General features: G+C 51.6%; 1 protein-coding gene across 1 annotated transcript in view; it reads left to right on the forward strand.

The window, feature by feature from the left end:
• Window positions 1-481: 481 nt before the first annotated feature.
• Window positions 482-18,727, forward strand: part of Adamts2 (ADAM metallopeptidase with thrombospondin type 1 motif 2) — a 198,748-nt gene continuing 180,502 nt past the window's right edge. Inside the window, exons 1-2 of the mRNA XM_057774650.1 lie at window positions 482-764; window positions 1,718-2,112. Coding sequence (XP_057630633.1) covers window positions 626-764; window positions 1,718-2,112 — 534 coding nt within the window. The 5' untranslated portion in view covers window positions 482-625. The remainder of the gene's footprint in view (window positions 765-1,717; window positions 2,113-18,727) is intronic.

Raw genomic sequence — 18,727 nt, forward strand, 5'->3', positions numbered from 1 at the left:
TGCTCCCTGGGGTAAGTACCTATCTGCCTCCGGGGCCTCCATCTGGGCTAGGGACCAGGCTCAGTGTCCGCCCAGACCCTCTTTCTATTCCTGTGTTTCATTCAGCTACAAAGCACAGAAAGAGGGTGAGGCGGCCCCGGAGTCCTAAGGTAGCGTGCTGGGTGGGACCCGTACTCTAGAGGGCTCTCCAGGTGGGGTGCCACTCCTTCGAGGTGACTCGGGACGAGCAGAGGGCTCCCCTTGGCCGGCCTCCAGCTCTTACTTGCCGTCGCCTCGGGTGTCTCTACCTCGCGACGAGTCGGGAAGCAAGGAGGGGAGCGGGCGGCGGCCGCGCCAAGAAGCGCCGGGTCACGGCAGGCTGAGGCGCCCGCCGTCCCCGCCCTCCCCCTCGCTCGCCTTCGCCTCCTCCTCCCGCCTCCCTCGCCCGCTAGCTAGCTCGCTCCTTCGCTCTCCCCGCCTTCCCTCCGCGCTCCCCGCCCTCTCCTGCGCCTCGCCTCCTCCGCCCCGCGCCCTGCGGTGCTGCAGCTGCGGGCGGCTCCAGCTGCCCCCAGATGTGGACTGGGCAGCGCGCGGGGAACTTTCGCGCCGGCTGCGAGTGCGGGGCACCGGCTGCGGTCGGGCTACCATGGATCCGCCGGCGGGAGCCGCTCACCGCCTGCTCTGCCCCGCTCTGCTGCTGCTGCTGCTGCTGCCGCCGCCGCCGCTCCTGCTGCTGCCGCCGCCACCCGCGAGCGTCCGGCTCGCCGCCGCTACCGAGCCCCCAGGTAGGTGCCAGTCGCGTCCCCACGCCCCATGTACCTCTGGCCACCCGACCCCGCCCCGCGCGCCCAGCCGCCCCCTCCTCAAGCATCGTCTGAGGCGACTTGGGCAAACTCTGCGCGCCGCGCCTGGGGCCAAGTTGGCCAACTTCGGGGCCCGGGCAGTCGCGCAGGGGGCGCACCCCTGGTGCCTTGGGATGCAGGGAGCCTCGGAGCACTCGCCGCTCCCGGGATGCAGAGTGTGGTGCTGGGGGGACGGGAAAACCCCGCAGCGGAGAGCGCAGAACCAGCACCAGCGGGTCCGGGGGAGCCAGGGCGAGGCGGCGCCCGGGGACGCTCGGGAGGAGCCGGTGTGGAGCGCGCCGCCTGCGGGCCCTGAGCATTGCTTGGGGTGCCCTGGAGGGGTTCCCCGGAGATCGGTGGTACCCTGCTCCGCCCCTCCTGGGGCCTAGGCTCTTGGGGAGAGGGGGCTGGCAGTGGGCTGACCGGGAACTGGACCGAGGACAGGCCGCCCGTGCGAGGGCTAGCCGAGTCTTGGTTGCTCCGGAGGCCAACGGTGAGGACACTTGGGCAGCGGGGACCGCTGAAGGATCGAGGTGCATGAGCAGGGGATCAACGTGGAATGATTCCTGAGAAGCCTCATGTCCTGCCAAGGACGGTATAATTAAGGAGCGAGGGCACTCTGTTGGGGTCGACCTTTAGGGTAACTGCGAGGTGCCCGTGGAGCCTCAACTGGGAATCCGACTGGGGCAGCTCTTTAACTGGCATGGTCCTCTAAGGGGGACGACCCACAGGCGACGTGGTTCCGGAGTGGTGGTCCTGTCAACGCCCCTTCCTGGAGGTTTCCTGGTGGAATGTCCCTTCTTTGCAATTGAGGCAAGGGCTGGGGCGCCGGTTTCCGCGGCCAGGCTCTGAAGCTCCAAGGTCTACCCCTAGTCTAACGCCCCTTTCTGTTGCAGGCGGGCCCCCAGGGCACGGAGCCGAGCGCATCCTGGCGGTGCCGGTGCGCACTGACGCCCAGGGCCGCTTGGTGTCCCACGTGGTGTCTTCGGAGACGGCTGGGGCGGGGGTACGAGCCCGCAGAGCCGCCCCGGTCCAAACCTCAGGCTTGCCCGGAGGCGACGTGCAGGACCCTGGAGGCCGCCTCTTCTACAACCTCACGGTCTTCGGCCGAGACCTGCACCTGCGGCTGCGGCCCAACGCTCGCCTCGTGGCTCCGGGGGCCACCGTGGAGTGGCAGAGTGAGACGGGTGACACCCGGGTGGAGCCCCTGCTTGGTACCTGTCTCTACGTTGGAGACGTGGCCGGCTTAGCCAAAGCCTCCTCAGTGGCGCTCAGTAACTGTGATGGGCTGGTGAGTACTCTCTACTAGAATCTCTACTAGTGCTCCCTTCTGTTCTGTCCCTTGCCTGGGCTCTGGAAATCCATTACTAGAAAGTCCCCTGAGAGGGCGACATAGCACGAGCTGAGGACCATCTCCTCCCCTGTGCTTAGAAAGACAGGCGCTTTGCTGCAGGGGTTGGCGGGAAGGCAAGATATTTTGATTGGTCAGAGGGGGCGGTTTATATGAACCCAACCTCCAGCCCCAGTGCCATTCTGCACCCGTCTGCTTTTTGCATATAAGCATAAGTTGCCATGTGGCTCTTTGTGTGTGTGTGTGTGTGTGTTTTGGAATGTATGCATGCTTCTTTCTGGGTACCTGTGTGCATACCTGTGTGAACATGTGAATGTGTGTTTTCACTCGGGCACAGAGGTATCTGTGGGCTTCACAAATGTGTGCCAGAGTGACTTTTGAGCACGTGTGTTGCTGAGCTTGTGGTGGGCATGGGTGCTGGTAGTTTCTTTGCTTCTGTGTATGCACATGACAGTCTGGGGGAGCAGGTGGTGATGCGGAAATGCCCAGTTAGCCCTCTCTCCCTCTCTTCCTTGGCTGACCAGGCACCAGTGATTTTTATGCCATGGCTTCCTGTTGAAGTATTGTTGGCTATTTGAAATCAGCTTTCTCCCTCTGATTTGAGCCACGGGGAGCTTCATGTGGCAATGAAGGTCCTAGTGCCCGTGGGCTGTTTGACTTTGGGGGGCAGCGCCTGATGGACAGATAATGGTCCCTTTCAGAGCTATCTGGGGCATCCAGTGTTACCAGAGTGCTGGGAAGCTCACTTGCCACTGGGTGTCCCCTGGGACCATGGTTGCCACACAGGGATTCTTGGAGGAAGCTTGGATCAATGGCTCAGGGCAGAGGCTGACATTGATGGTACTGTCCTGCCACCCAGGGGCCTGGCACAGCAGAACCTATGGCAGTTTTCTATTTTGGATTGAATGTACAGTGGTCAGGCTGGCTGTGCTGGCCAGACATCTGAAGCCGCCCACCATGGGTTCTGCTCTAATTGCTGTTCAGGGTACTCCAGCTCTGGGCAAGTGGCCATGCTTCCAGCCCTGCCAGCCCTGAGGAATGCCCGTCCTCAGGGAGCCCAGGTTGGCCCTGCCATCTGCAGAGCCGGCAATTACACCCCAGCTCTACGACCACTGGAGTTCTTTTTATGGACACACAGGAAACAGCACTTGTTGCTTCAGAGGAATCACTGCCTTTGGTGGGATTTACTTAGAGCCTGAGCACATCGCAAGTGACGCTTACGTGTCCTTGGAGGAGTCAGGTTAATTTAGGGCAACTTTTTTCCTATTCTCTGTTGTCAGTCCCAGCCCTACAGGCAAATCACCTTTTAAGGATGCTAGTGAGTTTCCTGAATGTGAAAGGAGACCATTGCTGGGGACTTGGGACAAGGTGGTGGGGTTGGCAGGGCTCCCCTCTGGGCTAATTAATTCCCAACTAGAGCACTGGGCGGTGACTCTGTATCATTCGTTCATCTCCCCAATTCATTTGTTCAGGGAACACCTTTGACCCTGTTTATCCTTTCGGCCAGTCAGAGATGGGGCGGGTTCCATGCCTGTGTGGGCGAAAGGGCACTCGGGTGCTGTTTGATGGGGTCTCAGAGAGCTGGAGAAAGTGCAGCTTGGCAAACAGGTGGAGAGACGTAATTTTGAAGGTTCCGGGTGAACTGACCTGGGAAGGGCAAGCGTGCTGAGGTGTTACAGGAATGGGGCATCCACCGGCAGAGGTCGTCGCTGAAGCCTGAGTGGCTTCCAGTGAGTCAGTAACAACCTTGACATGGTGGGCCAGCATTGTTAGGTTTCCTTTTCTTTCTTCTCCTCTTTTTTTGTCTTCCTTCCTTTCCTGTCTTCTTTGTTCTCCTCTCTCTTCCCCTTTCCCTTCTTTTCCTGTACATACCTGTACTGGATTTTCTACCAAAGAATTCCTTAACCCTTTAAGGCCCTCTGAGCTTCCATGATGGGCTCACTCACTAAGGACCTGGGCCTTCCCACCTAATGTCTCTCATTGTCACTGTGACTCTGGAGAGGAGACAGCCTGGTAGCTGGCTTACATATGACACGCTGAGGGGTTAAGGGGTTGAGTAACTTGTCCTAGCTACACAGCCAGTGATGGTGAGGGTCTAGCCTCACTGTATGGCCTCTTTTGCCTCAGTGCTCCCAATTCTGAGGGTGTGGGCATGAAACTACTGAGATGTCATAAAAGGGACAGATTGTGCCCTGCCAAGCTTCAATGGACTGTGAGTGGATATTTAATCCATCCGGCCCACGCCCTTCTCCACGAGGCTCCATCACTCTTCCTCGATAGCTACCTAGATACGTAAAGCAGGTGAGTCAGGCTGTACTGGGAAGGCAACTCCGCTGAAGTCTTACTAAATCTGGATTCTACTTCAACACACCCAGGGTGGCTCCAAGGAGTCTGCATTTATGGTAAACTCCCTGGCCCATGTCGTTCGCCTTTGGACCATTTGACAATCAAGGATCTGGAGTCCCATTTCTCCACGAATGCTCTGCAGGTCTGTGCCTCGAGTTGTTCTGTACAAGTAGGGTTAAGAGGACAAGTCATACCGGGAAACATTAGAGATTCACCCTAGGGGAGAGAGGAGAGAAGAGAGAGAGGGAGAGAGAAAGAGAGAGAGAAAGAATCTGCAAAGTTCTATAGTAAAGGAGCCTCACCAGCTGTTTCATCCAGTATACTAGAAGATGCAGCCTGGAACCTCCCTTTCTTTGGAGAATGCAATTAGCACCCAAGCATGTGTGTGCAGAACTGTGGTGTAGACAGAAAGTGCTGGTGACAGCAGGGCAAGTGGCCCTATCGCTGCAGCCCTGAAAGACATATTTGTGTATCTGCTTGCCTGTTGCTAAAGACACATGGGCATGCTTTTCCGCTTACAGGAGGAAGGCAGCAGTAACTGATGACTGTGGACATTGCTCTCCTAATCCAGTTAGTACAGGGGACTCTAATTGAATCCACCACATCTATTAGCCTCTTAGTCACAAGTGACAGAATTCGAGTCAGTTTAAACAGAAAGGGGAACTTATTAGCTCACATGGTGACAAATCTTCAGGCATAGCCCATTAGAACCTCTGCTCCCTTGTCCATATGCTTCCTGTGGCTGGCTTTGTTGTCAGTTGGAGTCTCCCTGTTGTGAATCAAGGGTCTCCACCAGCACTGGGCTATTTCCTTTTGTGGATGAACTCTGACTGGTCTCAGGTAGGATGATCTTGATGGAGCTGGGATATGGGGTTTGCAGATTCCCATAGAACTGGGAGCAAGCAGCACCGTTCCCCGAAGCCACTTGAGATTGTTCTGGCCAGAAATGAGGACCCTGAGCCAGCCAAGAGTCGGATTCTACTGGAGTTTGGTAAAGACGCAGATGTGCCCCGTGAAGGCTCGTGTCATGAGATGTACCACACACTTGCCTGCAGATACACTGGGAGCTTTTCTGCTCGTCACTGGCCAGAAGCAGCTCATCATTATTTGCTGGGGGGAGGGGTGGAGGGAGGTTGGTGGTGTAAAATGTTGCCTTTCACAGTGAATGAGGGGGAAACAAAACTCCTGGGGAATATATATCACATGGCTATGAAAGAATTTTCTATTGTTTCTTGGGTTACACAGCAGGCAAGCTAATTCACACCAGTTTTACATACTCAATGTAAAAAGAAGCCTGCAGATATGAAAAGTAATGATGGTGGCTTGCAATCCTACTATGCACAAGTCTACCTGCAAAGTATCTGCTATCACTGCCTATGCGGTATGTCCCATTATCTCCTGTCTACAGATGAACAAACCAAGTCCCCAAGAGCCGAGAGAGAGAGAGAGAGAGAGAGAGAGAGAGAGAGAGGAGACTCTGAGATCTTGGAAGCCAGTATCAAAACCTGTATCTGTCTGACTCCAGGTCACCCTTACTCCATTTTATTTTTCTTTATGATTGCATGCTAACAAAATAACAATTAATCACAGCAATAACAGAACTGCATTTAAAAAAACATTTCTAATCTTTCCTATTTTATTTCACAGAACCTCTGAGTCAGCAGCATTGCCCATTGTCCATTTGAGAGGGCAGAGGGACGAATTGACTGTCTGGGGGTCTGCTCTGAACTGGAGCACCTCATGGGTGGGTGTCTTGACTCCTCACTCGTGAGTGAGCACAGTGGGGTCTCTAGGAGGATAGAAATGGCTCTTCCTATGCCTCTGTCCATTCAGGAAGTCCTGGGGGACTTCTGTAGCCTGATATAGGCAGGACCACTGATAACATCCTGCTGGCTGGCTAGGGGAAGGCTCTGACCTCCAGAGCCTTCTAGACTAGCCTGACTTAGTTTTGGGCCTTGAGGAAGGAGGTGTCCATCCTTTCCTAGGAGCTCATTAGGGTTTGTGACAATAAGGAAGTCTCTGTTTTTTTTAGGGGGTGACCATCTTTTCTTGGGGTTTTCTGTTGGGCTGCTATCCTGACCAGACCTTTGGGATTCCTAAAAGCTACAAAGAAAAGTGATTTGCCCCAAGGACCAAGGTTACATGCTGGGCTCTGTCAACTCAGATGCTCGGGTGGGGGAGCTTCTAACACTGTGAGTTGTAGTAGATGAGGAGCGGCAGGCCACTTCCCACCGCGCCCGGCTCCTGCATGGCTAACTTATGCCCCAAAATAATTACACACAAATTGTATTCTTTTAAACACTGCTTGGCCCATTAGCTCTAGCCTCTTACTGGCTAGCTCTCACATCTTTGATTAACCCATTTCTAATAATCTGTGTAGCACCACGAGCTGGCTTACCAGGGAAGATCTTAACCTGCGTCTGTCTGGAGTGGGAGAATCATGGCGACTTCCTGACTCGGCTTCTTTCTCCCAGCATTCTGTTCTGTTTACTCCACCCACCTAAGGGTTGGCCTATCAAATGGGCCTAGGCAGTTTCTTTATTAATTAACCAATGAAAGCAACAGATTAGAAAGAAATCACTCCCACATCAGTGAGTTGGGGTCAAGGACTGCTCGTCATGTGGGGGAGGGGCTGTGCTCTTTCTTTCCACCCTGTCTTGGCACTGCTTGGACAGCAGTGAGCCCATAACGGGGATCCAAAGACTCACCCTAGTTTCTGGATTCCTCAGGTCACAGTAGAGGCTCCTGCTTGGCTCCTCCTGTGAGTGATCTAACTAGATCCCCTAGGGTGACTTCTGCTTCTTCCCTAGCCTGTCACCTTGCCTAAGACTTATTGAGCTTAAATAACGGAAACCAGCTTACACTGGACAGAATGAACAAGAGATAGTATGTGTCTAGTTATCTGAAGGCTCTGAGGAGTATTGGCTTCAGGCTTGGCTGGATCCAGGGCCTCGGGTTGTTCAGTCTCTCAGCTCCTCTACTCTTGGTGTTTATTTTAGAAGGCTGCTCCCCTCTCACCCTTCATAAGGGATCCACCAGCAGTTCCAGGCTCATCTCTCCACCAACCACTGTGATGGGGACTAGCATGTGTCTCCTGCTGTGGTAGAGGGTGACGAGATGGAAGTCTCTAGAAGACTTAGGAGCTGTGCTGCCCGTGAACGCTGCTCTCCCTTCTCTTCTCCACACCTCCCACCCAGGCAGGGATCATAAGATTGCTGGAGACTTCCAAATCTCATCCCAGTCCGTCATGGCGGGCCAGTGCTCCACAGCTGATGGCAAGCTGCCTTCCTTCCTCCAGCATCCCTTCCTCCACCCAGCGGCCAGAGCAGTGTTTACAAACCACACATCAAACTTTGCCATTCATTTGCTTCGTGTTGCTCTCAAAACAAAGCAAAACAAAACAAAGCAGTCCTAACCCACAGGCCTGATGGTCAAGGCCCTGCCCTCCGAGACTTGGCCTGAGTGAATTTTGGCCACATCCGGCACTGTGTTGCCATTCTGGGCTCATTGATCCTCCATCACTGGGTATTTAGGACCTTTGCACAGGCTGGACCCTCTCTGAGGCCATCCTCACCACCTCTTTATTTACATGCTTTGCTCTGCGGGCTTTAGCTGAATGGCCCTTTGTCCTGGGAGCTACCCTGGGCACACACATGTCACATTTGGCACTTCTTGGCCACTTGAAGTATGAGTGTTCCTGGCTGTGTTCAGTTCTAGACTGGGTGAGGTCAGCTGGGAGCTGGGAAGTGACATGTCCAGGAAGTGGCATCTGGAAGCCCCAGGCAGGGAAAGGCGTGACCCTTTCCCCAGAGACCCTGAGTCCCCAATGCTCCCACTTAGGTGTGTTCTACCTTCAGGAGTAGAGCCTCTGAGTGGTGGGAGCTCCTTGGAAAGCATTGGTGTACGTGCATAGTTTTGAATGGCTTTCTGGACCTGCAAATCTGATTTCATACCTTCTGGTTTAAATCAAGTCAAACAAAGAAAGGAAGTACCTCCTAGGAAGCTATGGGGAAGGTACATGGGCTCAGGGAAGAACTCAGTTCTGCTGGCTTCTCCCTGTTTGAGTTCTTTAAAGAGGGCCATAGTGGGACCAGCGTGACTCTTCATAAAGGCCACTGAGGTCAGTCACTGTGAGCCTGAGCCCAGGGGAACTGGTCCCTCAGGCCGTCCTAGGTCACGCTCCTTGCTGGGCCCTGCCTACTACTCTTTGTTCAGGATTATTCCAGGTGCTGGTGGCTGAAGGCCTCTGCTGTCCATTCAGAAGGTACCTCCTGCCCACAGCCGTCCCCATCCCCCGTGTCCTTAGCCACTGATGAGTGATGAGGAGTGGAAAAGGTTAGGTCTCCACTCAGGCCTGCTGTGAGTGGTACAAATGACCCAACTGCCGGGAACTCATCTGTTTTGAGTCTTCCAGACATGCGAGGGCCTGGCCCAGCCCTGAGGCTGATGCCGCTTCGTAGTGGCCTGAACCGTGGCATAGAGCACCTCACTCTGGACTCTGAGAACCACAGGGATGAGTATATGTGGGGTTCCTTCTGGAAACCTGGGTTTATGTGGGAGGACAGGTGCACCCTTCCTTCTCCTTAGCTTCTTCTGTGGCAGGGAAGCCCTGGGGGTCCCTGAGTATGCAGGTGTATATGCATCTTGCCATAGAGACGGTGTGTATATGAGCCCTGGAGTACCCAGCCCTGGAGGCTATGTATGTATGTATGTATGTATGTATGTATGCATGCATGTTTTGCATGTAGGGGCATGCACACACAGATGTGTGCTTGCATGTAAGTCTTTGTGTGGATATGTGTGTGTGTACACGTGTGCATTCAAGTGCATGTGCATATGGGTGCATGCGTGTATATGCATGTGTGTGCTCTTAGTAGAGATTTCCTGCTGGAGTAGGTCCTCAGGTGGGGTGGAGATAGCACCTTGCATTTCAGTGTTACCTTATACCAGCCCTCCTCCACTGGAAGATGCTGTGGAACGAGCAGGCCCAGGTAGGGACCTCTCACCCCGCTGCATATGTTTTATATTAAATGTCAGCTGTCCACTGATTCTGCCGTGCTGCCATTAATATGGAGAAGTTATTACTGAGCCTGGAGCCGGCTCCTCGGGCTCATCCATGAATTTCAATTACATTGACTTCAGGGTGGGTAAGTGGGGCACACGGCTTTTACTTGCTGGCAAAGGAAACTCCAGCATTCAGGATCATGGGTACTGCACTGCCAAGAGTCCAGGCAGCTTCTGCCTGCTCTGATCCCCCATCCTAGGCAGTTTGCTAGCTAACCTGGAAGTATATGGGCTTAGTGTGTAGCTACAGGATCAGCAGTGCTCACTGAAACCGTGGAGGCTGGCAGAGGCTACCACACTGCTAAATTTAGTTGGTCACATTGCAACACGGGACCCCAATACCCACCTCTCTGGGTGTTGGAAGGCGGATGCACTGCAGTCAAGTGGCCCTGGCTCAAGGTTCAGGGCTTGATGTTCATTTCTCTGAGTCTCTATGTAGTGCTATCGGGACTAGAACATGCCGTGCATGTCAGGCAAGTCTCAAACCCACTGCACCGCTCCCGTCTCTCCGGCACTGGGATGACTTGAGTCTGCCACTACACCTAGCTGCAATGTGGCGCCTTAGTCATTCTCTTCCCGTGGGTTCTCGCAGTTCCTAGTGATGCGGTTGGTGAATGGAGCAATTCTGCCTTGAGCCTTTTGGCATGAGTCATGGTGAGCGAGTGTAGTCTGGCTGCATCCACTTCTGAGCATCTTCTCTCAGAGAAAGCATAGGTGGTGCTGTGACCATCAGTATTCACCTTGCCGACGACGGGGATATGTACTATGCTGACACTGCACCTTTTGACATGCATCCTTTTCGCCAACACAGCGTGTGACTTTCTGAAGACATTGTGAGTGGCACGAGGTCTCAGCACCGAAAAGTGTTAACCCCACAGGTACCCAGACAAAGGGGCGGTAATGTCAAATCTAAGTTGGCCTGTGCTAAACAATGTTAGCCTCTATTGTGATCCACTGGTTTTGTGATGACTTTGGAGGTTGTACATGTAAAAAATGTGCCTTAAAAACGTGTCTTATGGTTCTACAAATGTGATTTGATTTTGGTGATGACGAGGATGGTTGTAATGATGATGGGGATGGTAATGATGACGACAGTGGTAATAATGGTGATGGTGATGGTGAAAATGATGGTAGTGATGATGGTGATGGTGGTGATGGAGATATGGGGCTGGGGATGATGACAATAATGGTGGAAGCTATGGGCTGACAGAGATGGAGCCTATGGAGCTGTTGGGGTTATGGGGTGATGATAATGATGGTAACCATGGGGATGGGTCTGACAGTGATAATGATACTGGTGGTAGTGATAGGGATTATGGTAGTGATGGGGATGGAGATGATGGGGGACATGATAACGATGGTCGTGATGGGCATTATGGTGATGATGGAGAAGCAATTAGTGATGCCAATGTCCTGAGAATTGACACATAGTTTTTGCACAGAGGACACGCAGGGCAGCAGCAGGGTCTAGACTGTTTCCACTAGAGGGGCCATCTCTAAACAGCTCCATGAACAGGACATTCAAGGATTCGTCTTTGAACTTGGGTACTTCTATTTTGAAAGCAGATCATAGGGAAAATAGGTGTACTGATGTTCTATGCAAGTTTGTTTAGGTCTTGGTAGTAGCCAGCATGATTGGCACAGAGCTTGTGGAGGCAGAATAAAAGGAGCTGGGAATACATGGCATTTGTAGATAGTTTGTACCATTGGAGGGTAAGGATCTACTCCAAGAATGGGATCATCAGGTGATTTTGTTGTGCAAATATCATATGCTAAGCTGGCTAAGACTCCACGAGGCTGTATAATCTATGGGACCACTGTTGTGTATGTGGTCTGTCACCTAATAAAACGGCATTGCATGGCATGTGACACATATCGTATGTGTATATGTTGGTGTGTGTGCATGTGAGGGGCAGAGACTGGTGTCAGGTCTCTTCCTCAGTATCTGTCCATCTTAATTTTGGAGACAGGGTCTCTCCCATAACCTGGAACTTGTCACTCATGGATGCAGCTGCACTGGTTGGCCAGAGAGCCCCAGGGATGTATCTCCTCATTTCCTCTTTCCCAATGCTGGGCTCACAGGTGTGTGCTACTTCACCTGGCTTCTAAACATAGGAACTAGGGATCCAAACTCGGTCCTCCTGCTTGTGTGGCAAGCACGTTACCAATGGCATCATCTTCCCAGACTTTTTGTGTATTTTTTTTTAAATACATTTTCACCACACACACCAGTTGGTTATAAAGAAAACCTCCAGATAAACAATATCACAAATGAAGTTCATTTTTTTTCCTGGCCATCTGTTCTTGTAACAATACTAAGCAGTGTTCATTATTAGAGTTTCAAATATCTAAGGTGTTAGTGCTTGAATGCTGCACTGTCTGGTACAGTAGCCATAGGCCACACGAGGTTTCTGAACATTTGAAATGTCATTGGTCTGCACTGAGAGGCATTCTTCATGTAAAATACAATACAGACTGGGTTTCCAAGACTTAGCACTTCTTCTACCCCCACAAAAGGAAAATAGCTCACAGATTTTTACTGTGTGTGTGTGTGTGCGTGTGTAGGTGTTGAGAGTTGAATTCAGGGCTTTGTGTGTGCCAGGCAAATGCTCTACCGTTGAGTGATAGTCCGTTCCTCATAGATAGACCTAAAGTATGGATGATCATTTCAGATAATAATCTTTGGATATACTAGATTAAACAAAATCTATTCTAGGAATTAATTTCATTTGTATATTTTCCTTTTCCCTTTGAAAATGTGGGGGCCTAGTAGAGGAAGCGCAGTCAGCAAAATGCTTGCCATGATGAGGATATGAGTTTGAAAGGCCAGGTAAAAAGCCAGACTCAGAGAGACATGCCGGGCCCAGAGCCAGGAGGATCCTTGGGGCTTACTGGATAGTCAGAATAACTAAATTGGTGAGCTCCAGGTTCACTGGGAGACACTGTTTCAAAAAAAAAATATTGAAGATGATGCTTGACACTGGCTTCTGGCCTCTACATGCATGTGCACTGGCATGTGCGCACATGCCTGCACACACACGCACGCGCGCACGCACACACACACACACACACGCACACACACACATGCACACACACAGCCATGAAGCCAATTGTTTGGTGCTGTTCAGGAACATGTGGTTGGGTTCTTAGTCTTGGCTGGTCACATCTGTTTATTCTTTCCAGTGAATTTTAGAATTGTTTTGTCAGGTTCAACAATCCCTTGTGAATTTGATTGACATTAAATTAAACTTAAAAACTAATTAAAGGAGGAATTGACATAATCCGTCATATTTACTGGGAACACAGTGTGTCTTTTCTTCAGTTCATGGAATTCTGTCTCCATGTTGCTCAGTGAAGCATCATACATTTTTGCATATAGTTCATCCAATATTTTTTTAAAGTCGGGGTTATTTCAAGGATTTTTGTTTTTTTTCCACCCTTGCGAATTGAATTTTTCCCCTTGGTTGTTGCTTTTTATGTAATTATCTTTCATCAAGCGGTTTGATGCATTAATTCTAACTGATCTCTGTGGATTCCCTCAGGTTTGTAGGTACACAGCTATGCTGCCAGGAAACAGTGATTTCAGAATCTCATTTCCAGTCTCACTGTCTAGAAACTTCAGTGATGTTAAGCAGTGGCTCGGCGCACCCTCCCATGTGCCTATGATTGGGAACGCCCCTGGCGGTTCTCTGCTTAATGTAATGCTTGCTTGAGGATTAAGATGGATTTCATGAGAAGGCAATATCCTCTGAATTCCAGTTTCCTAGATCCCATTTTTATCAGTAAAGGAGCAGAAATTGAGATAAAATGTCTTAACACACTGTTCCCCAAGTGAGTGATGTTGCAGTTATGAGCTGGGGGTGGGCGGTCTCAGCCTGGGGGTTTCTGCCAGTATACAGTTGTCTATCCTGCTGGCCCAGAATTCCAACCTGGCCTCCAAACACACTCATGGGAAGCCTTTGTGGGGACTTTGGGGTGCTTTTCCAAGGCAGGCAAGGTATGGATCTCCCAACCTTGTGGCTTCTGATAGGACAGGGCCGTTGTCTTCTTGACTTGGCATCTTCCTCCATGCCCAATGGCATGTCTGTCCTCCTCTCTGGGGCAACCCCTCTCAATCCTTCACACAGAAGCCTGCCCTAGTTCCAGTCTGCTTCCAGGCAGCATGTATAGCCTCTGCCCTCCCAGGACACAGGCACCTTTCATCTCACAAGCTTCCAGAACAGATTCTCCGCCCCCACCCGTAAAGACAATTCTCTGGTGTTGGAAATCTGTGGACAGTCCTGCAGAGAATAAAATCGTTTTCCCATTGTGGGGTCTGCCTGTCTGTTCGTGACTGGTGTGGAATTTGGGAGGTTTTGAACAACACCACATCCAGGCTGCACACTGAGGTTCTGGGATCTGTATTTGTCACAAGCCGCATGAGGGAGGGTTATGGATACCCATGGGCCCAAGGGAAGGCAATGGGTTGGAGGTCTGGAGGGAACCAGAGTGAGAACTTGGCTTTCATTTCTCCATTCTCGAGGCTTCCTGTCCTTAGTCTCAGGTGTTTGAATACTTGGTTCCCATTCAGTGGTACTGTTTGGGCAGGTTTTGGAGGTGTGGCCTTGCTGGAGGAAGCACGTCATGGGAGGCAGGACTTGAGGTTCCAAAGCCTTTCACCATTCCCAGGGCACTCTCTGCTTTGTGTTTATGGATCAAGATGTGAGCTCTCAGCTTCCTGCCCCAGCTACCGTACCTCACTTCACCATCTTGAACTCTAACCCCCTGGAACTGTGAGCTCCAGTAAACTTGTCTACAAGTTGTCTTGGTCATTGTGTGTGATCACAGCCACAGGAGAGTAAAGAACACACGGCCTCTTGTTCTTGAGGAGCAAAGGGGAGAAGGCTAGCTGGCCTTGTTGAGAATGTCAACAGGCACATCCCGGGTGTGGATTGTCATTCGAGAAAATGATGGCCTAGAGAGGCACTGGGTGGGATCTCTTACCTGGAAAGTCTGAGCTCCGCCAAGGGAGGTATCTTTGATGACATGGCTGTGTCCAAGGTTATGTGCAGCTGAGAGGGCCAAACAGGTAGGTGGGCATCAGGTGGGGCAGTGACTGGGGTTTGGTTCTGGGCTAGTCATACCTGAGGCTCCTGGACATCGCTGGTACTGAGAACCGACCCTAGAGTGTGGTCCTCCCCTCTGCCTGCCAGGGCCAGCCCTAGGAGACTCCCTCCCTTCTCTGCACTCAGGAGTGGGCACCTCCCACTAGTCTGAACTTCACAGTTTGAGCAGACGTCTGGATCTCAAGGCAGCGTGGATCTGTCCCGGGCTGTGCTTGCGAGAGAATGCTCGTGTATTTGTGCTTTATCCTGGTTCCTGACTCAGAATTCTGTAATTTCCAGAGTGATAAGGGGCGACAGGAACATCTTTTATTATAATTATTCTAGACATGGTCTTAGTGCCCTGGCTTTTCATTGGACAGCCTCTAAGAGTCTTGGATAAGGCTGTCGTTTGTTTGCTAATGAGATGTCTGGTGACTGACCCCTCACGTAGCTTCAGATGGGGGAGCTGGTTGTGATAGTGTCCAGGACAGGCTTGGGGGATTGTTGCCCTTAGCTCCACTACTCCATACTATGAATCCCCTGTGGGGCTCGCCGAGTTTCTGGGCTGTGAACATGTTGGGGTGGTGGGGCATGGATGGAAGCTCTTCCCCCTTTTTAACAACAGCAGCCAGTTCTGTGACCCCACAGCCCCCACTAGCTTCCGAAGTCACCAGAGTCTGACTGGAGCCCCTTGAGTGGGTAAGCTCAGTCCTGACATCCAGAGGATTGGCAAATCCGTGAGGAGAGGGAGACAGCCATTGTGTGTCTGAAGTACTGTGAGCAAAAACAGATCTCAGAGGAGCCAGGGGCTGTGATAGAGGGACGGTGGTCCCAGGCTAGCCCCAGATGTGATAGAGTGACGGTGGTCCCAGGCTAGCCCCAAATGTGATAGAGGGACGGTGGTCCCAGGCTAGCCCCAGATGTGATAAAGGGACGGTGGTCCCAGGCTAGTCCCAGATGTGATAGAGTGATGGTGGTCCCAGGCTAGCCCCAGATGTGATAGAGGGATGGTGGTCCCAGGCTAGCCCCAGATGTGACAGAGGGACGGTGGTCCCAGGACAGCTCCAGATGTGATAGAGGGACAGTGGTCCCAGGCTAGCCCCAGATGCAGCAGCACAAGCAAAGAGCTCTCCCTCCCTCTCCATCACTCCCCCTTTCTGCGGATATGAGGGGAGGGGAGCTGGGTAGTGCTGGGTCCTAGCTTTCATCCTTCTCCCTTCCTTCCTCCCTTCTTTGTCTCTCTTCCTGGTTCCCCTCTCCCCTTTCTTATTCCTTCTGTTCTTCCCGCTCTCCCCCTCCAACTCGTTTTCCATTCTTCCCTGCTTTCTGTTCCTCTTTTTCTGTCTTCCTTCCCCCATCCCTCCTTTCCTAGATTCCTTTATCATCAGGATTGGGGATGAGACACCCTTTGCAGCTGGGGACCCTCCATCACAGGCCGCTCACTCCTACTCTAGCCTGTACCTACACCTTCTTGTGTATACATCACCATCTGGGAACCCCCACCCTCCTATCTTGGGCCCCCAGCGCACATGGGTACTGCAAGAAGTCATCTCCATGTGCTGAGAGGAAGTCGGGTTGGGAAAAGAGGCACGAGCCACAGAGTCAGAGAGCCTGAGCTCCTTCTTTCACAGCTGGAACTTGAAGCACAACTTTGTACATCACCCCCGCCACCCACAGGAGCAGGGTTAATTGTTGTCTGGGTGCAGTGGCTGGCGTGCGCAACTTGACACAAACTCAGACATATCTGGGGAGAGGGAATCTTAGTGGAGAAAATGCTTCCATAAGATTGGCCTGTAGGCAAGTCCGTGGGGGCGTTTTCTTGATTGATGGTTGATCTAGGAAGGCCCGGCTCACTAGAGCAGTGCCCTCCCCGGGCAGGTGGTCCTAGGGTGAGTAGGAAAGCAAGGTGTGTAAAGTAGGCGAGGAGCAAGCTAGTGAACAGCCCTCCTCCCTGGCTTCTCATTTTCCCTCAGATAGGCTGGTGTGGTTTGGGGGCGTCATCTCACCTCTGGGAGCTGGAGACAGCAGTCCCTCAGGACTGGAGCGTTCATTTGGAAGAAATACCTGGCATCTCTCCTCCATCAAGGTCACCAGAGTTGTTGAGTTTTTTCTTTCTGACAACTGTTTATGAGAGCCCCAGCTTTTAGTAGTTCCAGATGGCTTCTGGTTCTACTTGGGGGTCAGACTGGACCCTGATTTGTGGCCTCTGAGCACAGCCAAGGCTTGGCAGAGGTGGGCAGATCTTGCTCCTGAAAATACCCGGAATTGGACTTTATCAATGAGCCCCTTTATCATTTTGGACTTTATCGATGGGCCCCTGGCCTCACAGCCTTCCTTTAGGTCTTTATCTGGGTTCCTGTGGACCTGCAGAGGTTGCTGGGGCTGGGCCAGCCTGGGACTGTTGGCTCTGGGTACAGCATTTGACTGATAGTGTGGGCTAGGAAGGCCTTGTTTCTGATGCTCCCGATGTTTCCGTGAGACCAGTGGAGGCTGTCTTGTGTCTTCCCTCTTCTGAAGCCGACGGACTTTCACTGGCTTGATTTGTGGATTTGTATTTAAGGCATTTATCCCTTGTAGCTGCTGTTGTGTGTGGCCTGGTCCTCTGGCTTTTCCTATCTATTTCCTCCATTCCTGCATTGCCTCTGTGTGGGAGCTATCGGTCTTTCTCAGATCTGTTCCCTCCATCGCCTTGATACGACAGCGACGGGACTTTCATTTATCTGTTCTCCCTTTGTCTTGGTGTGGCAGCGAGTGACTGCCTCTCACACACCTATTCCAGGCTTGATCCTCTATGTTACCCTTTTCTTTTTTCTTCTTTTAAAAACTGTCTTGATTTTCATTGTGTGTATGAGTTGTCTGAGTGAGTGCAGTGTCTGCAGAGGCCAAAGGAGGCAGATCTCCCTTACAGGCTGTCATGAGCTACCTAACATGTGTCCTTAGCAAGAATAAATAGTGTATGCTCTTAATTTCAGAGCCGTCTCTCCAGAGTTCACCCCCTTCCTCTTCATTTTCTTCCTGGAGACAGCTCACATAGCCCAGGCTGGTCTAGAACTCCCTATGTAGCCGAAGATAACCTTGAACTCTTGATCTTCCTGCCACCACCTTCCAAGAGCTGGGATTGTAGACGCTCACCACCATGCCCAAGCTTCCATTTAAGGTATTTAACTCCTTTGATTCAAATGAAGTGGGTTTCATGAACTGGATTTGGGTTGGCCTTAGGATGTTACTTACTTCTTTTTCTCCCTAATTCGCCAATTTTGCTATCTCAGCACTCCTCACTGACCAATGACTTGGGATGGCTACTTCACCACCCATGAGGTTTGAGGGGGAGACTGGCTTGTTCTGGTCTCACTTTTCTTTCATACACTAGTTCTGGGCTTTTTAATCACCACTGTTTAGAGATGGGTTCAAACGCCTGAAAGAGCAAATGTCACCATCGGGGCTGAAAAGTTGTTTTGGCTGTTTTCGCCCGGTCTCCAAATGGATTTTGAGGACATTTTCTTATGACCTTACAAATAAACTGAGTAGATCTTGATTGGGGCACTAATGTACCGTGATGGCTGTATGAGCATGCAACACGCGATGGCTGTATGAGCATGCAACACGCGATGGCTGTATACGCATGCAACACGCGATGGCTGTATGAGCGTGCACCAGGGCCTCAGCAAACCTACTCAAACATGCTGGTGATGTCTTCATGGTGTTTAATTTTCTAAGGGAAGAAAGAACATTGAGTCAAATGTCTGTCATTGCCTCCCAGGGGTTTATGGGAAAGACCTTTAGAGTTTTATTGGCACTGAACAAGGATCTTTTCCATTGTGTTTTATAGCAGCTTGTTATAGATATTTAAGAACACTTTGAATTTATAATTCACATGTGACCCTTTGCTCTGAACATATGGGACCTGCTTGTTCCAGATTGATGACACTCTCCACTTAGACATCTTCATTGCCAATGAGCAGAGCTCAAAATGTCTGTTAGTCCAGAGGATACGTGCCTGGTGGACCTGCCGCTAAACACTCCACAGGCACAAACCCACTTTGCTTTTTATCCTCTGTACC

This window comes from Chionomys nivalis, chromosome 7 (assembly GCF_950005125.1).
Source record: "Chionomys nivalis chromosome 7, mChiNiv1.1, whole genome shotgun sequence".
NCBI lineage: Eukaryota > Metazoa > Chordata > Mammalia > Rodentia > Cricetidae > Chionomys > Chionomys nivalis.